Raw genomic sequence first — 10,258 nt, 5'->3', positions numbered from 1 at the left:
AATGATCGTTATTTTAATAGAGAGAAATCAGGCTGGGAAGGATGAAGTTTGAGCTAAAGTGGGTGCTAGCGAGTAGCATGCTAGCTTGCTGTTGGTCGTACATTAAAAAAAAAAAAGAAAATAATTATTCGCACGTATGTTTTTCTAAATACATCCTGCCAATGTTGAACTTCTTTCTGGTTGCATGGACCGGATGAAGTCCCGCTATAACATGCAGCTCACGTTCTGCTCCGTTACACAAACACTGAGGAGAGCAGACGTTAGTGAAGGAGCTGTCAATGCCAAAATAATAAATAATAGCCCCAGCAGAGCTCAACACTTTTTCTTTTCTTTTAAAAAAAAAAAAACTTTATTGTAAACGTCAGTTGCAGTACAGAAAAAACAGCTAATTAGCCAACTCGTTTGTTACAGTTGTGTGACGTCATCACTAGTCGCAAGCCCCCGAGCCGATCTGACAGGCCGAGCACATCTGCTACCTACACCGGTATTTCAGCTACCTGCTAGCCGTTTTGGCTAATTTAAATTTTTATATAGCTTTTTTAGGCTATTTTGGAGTTTTGCTATTATTTCAGTTACATGCTAGCTTTTTTTGGCTAATTTAGGTTTTTTTTGTTTTTTTTTAGGCTATTTTGGAGTTTTGCTATTATTTCAGCAACATGTTAGCTGTTTTGGCTAATTTAATTTTTTATATAGTTTTTTTAGGCTATTTTGGAGTTTTGCTATTATTTCAGCGACATGCTAGCTTTTTTTGGCTAATTTAGTTTTTTTTTTTGTTTGTTTGTTTTTTAGGCTATATTGGAGTTTTTCTATTATTTCAGCTACATGCAAGCTGCTTTGGCTAATCCAGTTCATTCTAAATAGTTTTTAGGCTATTTTGGAGTTTTGCTATTATTTCAGCGACATGTTAGCCGTTTTGGCGAATTTAATTTTTTACATAGTTTTTTTAAGCTATTTTGGAGTTTTGCTATTATTTCATCTGCATTCATGCTATTTTGGCTTATTTGGCTATATTCACAGTAGCAGTAGCTCATTAGAAATACAGGTCTGGTTTGTAGGCGGGACTGACATCCTCCCCTTCGCTGAGAGCTCTGCTTGTGCGCTCACACGTGAGCAAGCTTATAGCCTCAAGCAAAAATAACGAGTTATCCAGCCGTACGGTTTTGAGCCAAAATTTGCTACAGCATGAGTGTAGATTGCTCATCATACCTATATTTCACATATATTTTTATTGCATTACTCTAGACTTAGTGGGAGCCAACTGGAAGCTTTTTTGTCATTTTGATTTGCTTATTGACAAAAAAATGTTTTTTGCTTTTGTTTTGTAATACACATTACCCAATAATTAAAGTTTGAACCAATTTGTGTGAAAAGCAAATCGATGCATCCTTGTTGTCTGCAATTATCTTGAAATTTCAAATTTTGCTTTGATGTTAAAACACGCAAATATCCTTTCTCACATGGTTCTGTCTTCTTCTCGCTCTAGGTGGCGGTCAAGATTATAGATAAAACCCAGCTGAATCCGACCAGTCTACAGAAGGTGAGTCATTGTTTTATGGCCAGCTGGTGACTCTAATGTCCTGGTTACAGCATTCATGTCGTTTTCATTAGTCTTCCAGCCATTCTGCAGTTTTTCTCTTTGAACACAGGATGCGTGGGCTGCGTAATGTAATCAGAACAGAGCACAAGGCTTATTTAAACTCTTGTCACCCTTCCTTTCCTTTGACTAGCTGCTTGCTCATGTGCAAAATGTCTTTTAATCTGATCAAAGATCGGATTAGAATTAAACTCTGTACAGTTATAACAAACGTTTACATCCGTCACATGGAATTAATTGTTTTAACGTGCGCAGAACTATCAAAAATATTGCATAGAAGTAGTAGGGAGTTCTGTTGTAAACAAACATGGCTGTGGAGGATGGAGCAAGACGATCGTCTGAGTGTGCTTTTATTTATATTTTGAAAGTGACTGCTTGCGTCCATGTAAACACAGCTACTTTCCGTTTGGGATGGGAAGTGGCAAAGAGATCATTCAGCAGGTAAATGCAGGTATGGAGTCATCCCTATAACAATATGGACTCTGTTGCTGTTAGAATACAAGCCAGCATCTCCTGCTGTGACTCTAAAAATAAATCTGGTGTGCGGCTGACCGATCGGAATGCTTCTCACGACATTTCTGACTCCATTATGTTCCTGTAACGGAAACAGAGTTTTCAGTCACAGCAAGGCCAGAAATGTTAAAGAGATGCCTTTTGTTGTTTCACCTTTTAGAGCTGGTGCTCCAGCATATCAAGTGATTTCAGCAGCTTGGAGGTCATGAACGCCGTTGCGTCTTCTGGGTCATGTTGTCGCCCCGCTGATGAGCGTAGCGGGGCCGATGTATCATGTGAGTCTGCAGGCCAATCAGGATATCTGTGATCAATTATTCAGTGGGTCTGTCATATGTCAGCTGCAGTGGACCTTAGAGGGTCAGTCCTTTCTGCCTTTTATGTGAGGTGACCGTTGCTTTTGATGCGATGGCATGTGAGCACGTGGCTGCTCTGTTTTATGCTGTCGAATCATTCGACGGGCAGACGCTTGTTTGCGTGTCTGTAATGAGTGGAGATGAATAACGCATTTGGACGTATAGATTCCTGTAATGGTGTACAGATGTGCCATCTGCAATGCAGAACCAAGCTTCTCTTGTAATGCAGCAGCCGTCTCCCTAATCCAATCGATTGTCTCATGGACTCAAAGTGTCCTGTTCCATCCCTGTGAGAGCTTCACTGTGGAAACATTTATGAGAGCATTATAGCAGCACTGATGCAGGTGATGCATCAAGGTCATAGTTTTTTTTTTTGTGACCTTTGCTTATGAAAATAGCTCCCTAATATCTTGTTTTTTAGCTTTTGTTTTTGACTTACAGTCCTAATAATGCTCTTTCATTTAGAAAATATCTTATAGAAATAAATAAAACTTGACAAAGATATTGCTTTCCTGAGGTCAAATAGTGGCATGGTACTTTCTGTACTATGCGTAGTAGAGCTCACTAAAATGTACACATAAGAAGAAGCATCACATTACCACCACTGGGTTTGAAAACATTGATTCATCTAATCGATGTTGAAATTGTTTTCCGAAAACAAGCATAAATTCCGGTCAGGAAAGTGTCTGCTTTGCTGGCAGAATACTCTAATATTTAAAAAACATATATATTCAAAATGCCATAAGGAGAAATCATTTCCATGTGGAGCAAAACTTATCGCCTGAAGGGAAGAATTGAGAAAAGGTCAGACATTAAGCGGATTATTCCCCTGCCACTTCTGAGTCCTGTTTTTACTGGAATTCTATTTAAAAGAATGGGATACTCCACGTCTTTCATACAGAACCATTTTCTAGTTGATTTGCTCCGGAGTAGTCTGTTCTACAGCCTCTTTTTTAGATTTGTGCTTATTAGTCGTTATTATCGATTAGTCGATGAATCGATTGACTATTAAAATATTCAGCGACTAATTTAATAGTTGATTAGTCGTTACTTTATATCATATGGAGTCAGAGTGTAGTAAAGTTGAAAGTTATATTGAATATCTGCTAGCTTTTTGAACTATTTTGGTATTTATTATGATTTTTTAGGCTTTTTTGGAGTGAAGCTAATATTTTAGCTACATGCTAGCTGTTTTGGGTAACTTAGATTTTTTTTGTTTTTTTTGGGCTGTTTTGATATTTGGCTAATATTTCAGCTATATGCTATCTATTTTGGCTAACAGGCTTTTTTTTTGTTTTTTAGGCTGTTTTGATATTTGGCTAATATTTCAGCTATATGCTATCTATTTTGGCTAACAGGCTTTTTTTTTGTTTTTTAGGCTGTTTTGGTATTTGGCTAATATTTCAGCTATATGCTAGCTGTTTTGACTAACTTAGATTTTTTTTTAATTTTTTAGGCTGTTTTGGAATTTGGCTAATATATGCTAGCTGTTTTGGCTAACTTAGGCTTTTTGTCTATTTTTTAGGCTAATTTGGCATTTAACTAATATTTTAGCTGGCTATCAGCCTCAGCATTTTCAGCTATTAGTTTTAGTGATTTCAGCTCTCATCTTCAGCATTTTTAGCTATCAATTTCAACATTTTTAGCTATCAACACTAGCATCTTCAACAGCCAAATTCAACTTACAGCATTCACACTAGCATTATCACAGACAATGCTATATATCTAGTTTTTAGTTAGTTTAAAGCTAATGATGGTTAAGATGTGTGTTTTACTTCCACTTTGTGCAAGACCCGCTTAGTCGACTTATCAGAAAAAATAATCAGTGATTAATTGACTATTAAAATAATCGTTTGTGGCATCACTGGTGCTTATTAAACATAAGATGAAGTGATTGACTTACTTGTCCTCAGACTCAAATAGGAGAACTTTAGTTGTTTTTTGGAAGACTCAATTTTATTACATTTATAACAATAATCTTACTAGGAATTAATTTATCATGGATTATTATTTTTTTTAAATCCTGACAGTGTGCATGAGGATGTCTGAGCAAATATTAAACTTTAAGTTTTTGGAAATGAGAGAGTTTATCCTCAGAGGAGGGTCAGTCAAGGATTCTGCATTTGAAGGATTCTGCATTTGAGCTCTGCTTTTTATTTTTATTTTTTGTGAGTCTGATTTTTAGCCCTTCAAAATGCCACTGATCTCTCTCTTCATCGTCTCAGAGGAGATGGTTAGGGCGCCCTATCTGTCACCGTAGGCAGATCCTGCAGAATCACATGCATGTTGATATGCACATGCAATTAAAGCTTTTTTTAATTTTATAAATATCTTCATCCTCGAGAAGAAAAAGTATTTTTAAAAGAATCATTGACAAAATCTGTATTTTCTTTGTACAAATATCGATTTACATTGATCTCACCTCCATCGCTATTATTTTGTTATCCCCATAATAAAGCAGTGATTGTAATTTTTAAGTGCGTCTGGTCTGATCCCATGTAGCTTACTGGCTCTACTGTGACTTTGGGATGATTTCAGTCCGACAGGAAATGAGATCAGCTGAGCTTCTGAAAACCCTCCTCAGATTTACCACAGGAAATGCATCACATGTCATATGTGGTCAGAGATGTTGACGTTGTCATGGTTTTTAGGCGATTTAGCCCTAAAATAGGCCTCCTAGTTAATCCCTTCTTCTAACTAACAAACACTGCTGTCGTCTCTCCATCTACATTTACCCATCTCATTTGTGTATATTTGAGCACTTCTTTAAACAAATGTAAAAAGCGGTTTGTAAAATCTTTCAAATGTGATTTTAATTTGATTAATGGATGATTGTTCTGGTACTTTATCCCATTTGATTGCAGTCAGCATTTAAAAAAGTTATTTGTTTGCCTGCAAAAAGCCCAACATCTCATAATGGCTGTTGTTTACATCGACCTTTGTCCTGCCACTGTGCATTAGCCAGTGAAACGCCATGCAGCCCATAGGCTATGGAGGCTTTGGTCCTGTTCAGAAGGGTGGAATGTAATTAGACGGGCAGCACGATTGTCTGAGGTGAACTGTGGAGCGGATCTAACATTCAACCTTCTAGGAAGAAGTGCTGAGACGTGCAAGTTAGCCTTCGTATTATCATCTAATGATATAATAAGAAATGACCATGATGTTGATGGGACCAAAGAGTAGGGCTGCCATGATTAGTTGACTAATCGACTATGAAAATGGTCGATGACTAATCTAACAGTTGATAAGGCGTTATTTTACATTTTATGGAGTCAGAGTGCAGTAAAGTTATGATGGCATTATGCTAGCTTTTTTTGACTATTTTTGTATTTATTAACATTTTATGTGCCATTTTGGAGTTTAGGTAATATTTTAGCTATATGCTAGCTGTTTTGGCTAACTTAGGCTTTTTTTTTAGTTTTTTAGGCTGTTTTGGATTTAGGCTAATATTTCAGCTATATGCTAGCCGTTTTGGCTAACTAAGATTTTGTTTCTTATTTTTTAGTCTGTTTTCGGAATTTGGCTAATATTTCAACTATATGCTAGCTGTATTGGCTAACTAAGGCTATTTTTTAAGGTTTTTAGGCTGTTTTGGATTTTGGCTAATATTTTAGCTACATGCTAGCTGTTTTGGCTAACTTTGGCTTTTTTTTGTTTTTTAGGCTGTTTTGGTATTTGGCTAATATTTCAGCTATATGCAAGCTATTTTGGCTAACTAAGGCTATTTTTTTTTTTTGTTTTTTAGACTGTTTTGGTATTTGGCTAATATTTTAGCTACATGCTAGCCGTTTTGGCTAACTAAGATATTTGTTTCTTATTTTTGAGGCTGTTTTGGAATTTGGCTAATATTTCATGCTAACATTACATGCTAACCGTTTTGGCTAACATAGGCTTTTTGTCTTATAAGCTAATTTGACATTTAACTAATATTTTAGCTGGCTATCAGCTTCAGCATTTTAAGCTATAAATTTCATCATTTTCAGCTATCAGCACTAGCATCTTCGGCAGCCAAATTCAGTCTACAGCATTTACACTATCATTATCACAGGTAATGCTATATATAGTTTTTAGTTAGTTTAAAACTAATGATGGTTCAGATGTGTGTTTTACATTTACTTTGTGCAAGACCCGATAAGTTGACTTATCGGAAAAAATAATCGATGATTAGTCGAAATCATCGTTTCTGGCAGCACTACCAAAGAGAAAGCTGGGGACAAAGAGATGAGGCAGCCAGTTGGTCCTCTGCTTTGTTTGTCTCATCCAGCCCTCTTTAAGGGGTTTTTCAAGAATCTTTTATTTGAGAAGTGTAACAAATGAAGACGACTCATAATCTGCGTTGAGCAGCCGTGCCACCGGGACTGAAATAGTCCAGTCAGTTCCTGTAGGTGTCCCCTGTCAGATTTCTGCTGTTGTGCCCCTTCTGGATGTGGACTCCGCTGTAATTAAGGCTAGTTTGTGAGTCTGAGTGCCTCTGGGTGGCTGGAAGTAGGTCACTGGCACAGACTGCTGAGTTCCACGCACACATTAAGCTGCGCCGTCGTGCACGGTTCTCCATTGTTTTTGTTGCTATTTTTGCGACTTTTGTCTCCGTTCATCAGCAGAAATGACCGTTTGTACTCTGATATTCTCATGAAACTGCCTCGCTGTGACTCCCCTTTGTCTCCGTAGATATTATTGATACTGATAGCACGCTAAATCAGATATCTCAAACTCATTATCTCTCGTTGGCGTCTGCACTCCCATTGAGTGTGTATTGACGGGCTCTGTGTTTGTTGTCGTTTTTCCACTGTGCTGCTTAGATTTGCTCCAATTTTTTTTTTCCAAGTGGCTGCACGCGTGTTTCCCATGTGAGGGCCTTCAGGGTAATGACGCAGACGAGACAGAGGAAGACGGAAGAGCCCAACGTGAAACATCAGCTCCTCCGTCCCCCTTTCATTCTAGGAAAACTGAGGAATGTTCTGAATTGACTCGACTTGTTTGTTTGCAACCAATCGTCTGGTCACTGTGTCGAGATCCTTCCACGCTCACTGACTTTGTTACCGTGAGAGATAATGTGGTGCCAATGCAGCAGCAGATGAATATGCAGCAGGTTTTCACACTGAACCATCTTGTTATTCAGAGTTACTCAGAAACTGAGAGGAAAAACTCTGCTTTCAAAGATTAGTTTTAAAATTTGAAGATATTTGCCAGCCTTGTGGATTTATTAATCTTTGATTTTCAACATTTTATTTTATTTAGCCTCATCTGTTATCTGCATGTTTCATGAAAATTCTGGAATTATTTTATACAGCAAAATATTCATTAAAAGAATAAATTCACCTTATATAGATTCTGTTTGCAGCCCTTCTTGATATGTTTGTCTTAAAAGCTGTTTAATGGTTTACTGTCTCTTTAAGACAAAAAAAAAACTGTCTAGTCTGCTCTGATTGGTGGAAAACAGCATAGTGTGTTCCTACAGTTGCTGATTCGTTCTGTGAAGGCGTGCCATGCATGTCTGTAGGCACACGTTATGCAAATGCATTTTATCATGATGTCTAGGTCCAACGGCTTTTATTTTTTAGGCGGTTCTGAAACTGTGTCATCAGTCAGAATGAATTTGTTCCATTGGTTTGTTTTGGTTTATATCTGACCCACTATATTCATTTTGAATTAAAAAAAAGACAAAAAAAAATTGCATTTAAAGGAGACAAAAAAAATGATTATGAGGATTCTGCTTTAAACTATTTTCATGTTAGTCCACATTTAGTTCTCCTGTGAGTTGGGATGATGATGCTGCATGTGGGAGTGATTTAAACATCCCAGCATTCACCGGGAGCTGAAGAAAACTGCGGATAACAGGGCACTTTGTGCGGCTCCAAAGATTACACAACAGCATCCTGCTTTGACTGAAAAGTCAATACCTGTTTGAGGAAAAGAGCAATATTAGGAGCTCTAAGCTCTCTGCTGCAGCTTATAGTGCACCGTGAGAAGTTTAAATTCATGAGGTGAGGGGAGGCAGGAATGAAAAATAGAGGCTGGAGAGCAAGTAGAGACAGAGCTGAAGTCTGAAGAGAGACGAGTACAGTTGAGCCGGTTCACACCGGTATAATAGATGAGTTTAAAGCAAAGCAGAAATTGATTAAACTCCAAATATTTGTTTGAAAAAGTGGAAACTATTTAATCAAATATAAAAAACATTCATTTTTATGTAAGAAAAAGCTGCATTTTCTATCATTTTAAAGCACAATCAGCACATTTCGACTCAGTTCTTTAGCTATTTTTGACAGATTTTTTTTATGAACTCCAACAATTTTTTAATTTTATGCTTTCTGTCCATATGAAAACACATTGACTTCTATATAGAAAAATTAAATAAAAATTACAGTATTTTCTGGACTATAAAGCGCACCTGTTTATAAGCTGCTCTATTTTTTTTAAATATTCAAAAAAAAAAAGAAACACAAGCCACACTGGTACATAAGCTGCAGATATCTATGTTGAAAAATTAGATATTTACTGCATGTACACAATGATTTTGCACTATAAATGTACATGTATGTACCTGCCGACTTCTTCTCACTATAGATTCATTAACGCTAAGCATGCGTGCTGCCAGACATCAAGCTCAATGGCCTTCAACTTAAAACTTGCATCATACAAACTTCTTAGTGTGGTTTCCATGATTTTAAAATAATTACCAGTTAATAAATTTATCGTACATATTCTGTCTGCTAAAGAAAAAGTAGCATTTGTGATACATTTTTCCATTTGTCTATCCTATTTTTGGTTGTAATTCCGGTTAGAGCGCCCCTAGTGGTGGGAGAAAAATCCACAGAATAGCCCACCCTTGTATAAGCTGCTTGGTTTAAAACCTAGGAAAAAGTAGCTATTGTCCAGAAAATACAGTATTTATGGGTTTTATACACTTTTTGTGTGTTTTAAAGACCAAAAACACAACAAAATAGTCCCTTTTGTTGTGTTTTTGGTCTTTAAAAATTGATTTTGTTTTGATGTAAAGCACTTTAGCCTCAGTTCCATCCAGCAGTCTGATACAGTTTGGGAAGGAGTGGTACGGTTTAGTTAATTCTGGCGAGCGTTTCCACCAGGCCTTACTGTTGTTTCTAAGCATTTTCAATATAGACTCTTGACCAATAGAGTACACAAGAAACCGCTAAAACCTGAATGCTTTGGAAACGTTAGCTTATATGAGTGCTATATTAGCGCTTTCTAATGTGGTCGTAACTTTCTGCCAATCAACAGGTGGCAACGACAACTCTGCTTCAACGGTTCCATTCCTCTTTTCAATGGACCTACAACCAGTTCGGCAGAAAGTAAAGACAACATTAGAAAATGCTAATATAGCTCTTAGCTAAGCTAACGTTTCCAACAGCGGTATTCATCTTAGTCGCCCACCGTTCTTTCAAACAACATTAAATTCCTGTTATACATGATGTACCAGAAATAAAGCTATATATATATATATTTTTTTTCTCAAATCTGGTTTTATTTATTTCAACCACTAGGTGGCAGTACTGAAGTTAAAGTAAGTGGTGAAAGCAGCAAATAATTGAAAGAAGAAGGAACGTTGGTTTCAGATTGTTAGAAATCTTTTTTTTAATTTATTAACAACACTTAAGATACTTTAAGATACTAGTCGTTGCACTACGACAACATTAAAACCAGTAAACGCCAGATTCTTCTGTCTCAAGTGAAGAATCTTAGCTTGAATAACCATCAGGACGGAGCTGAACTCACATTTGGGGTCACCGCAGAGGATTGTGTTGCTCTTATTAATTTCATATACAGAGTATTCCGTTTA

At 36.9% G+C, this 10,258-nt stretch overlaps 1 protein-coding gene across 6 annotated transcripts in view; it reads left to right on the top strand.

Moving 5' to 3' along the window:
* Positions 1-10,258, top strand: part of LOC112161594 (serine/threonine-protein kinase MARK1) — a 35,706-nt gene that overhangs the window by 12,034 nt on the left and 13,414 nt on the right. For all 6 annotated transcript variants that reach the window (XM_024296836.2, XM_024296839.2, XM_024296835.2 and 3 more), the window contains exon 3: positions 1,484-1,537. In XM_024296836.2, the coding sequence (XP_024152604.1) occupies positions 1,484-1,537 (54 nt within the window). The remainder of the gene's footprint in view (positions 1-1,483; positions 1,538-10,258) is intronic.

Source organism: Oryzias melastigma, linkage group LG15, assembly GCF_002922805.2.
Source record: "Oryzias melastigma strain HK-1 linkage group LG15, ASM292280v2, whole genome shotgun sequence".
In the NCBI taxonomy this organism is placed as follows: Eukaryota; Metazoa; Chordata; class Actinopteri; order Beloniformes; family Adrianichthyidae; genus Oryzias; species Oryzias melastigma.
The sequence above is the reverse complement of the archived record's forward strand: the minus strand, read 5'-3'. Positions and strand labels throughout refer to the sequence as shown.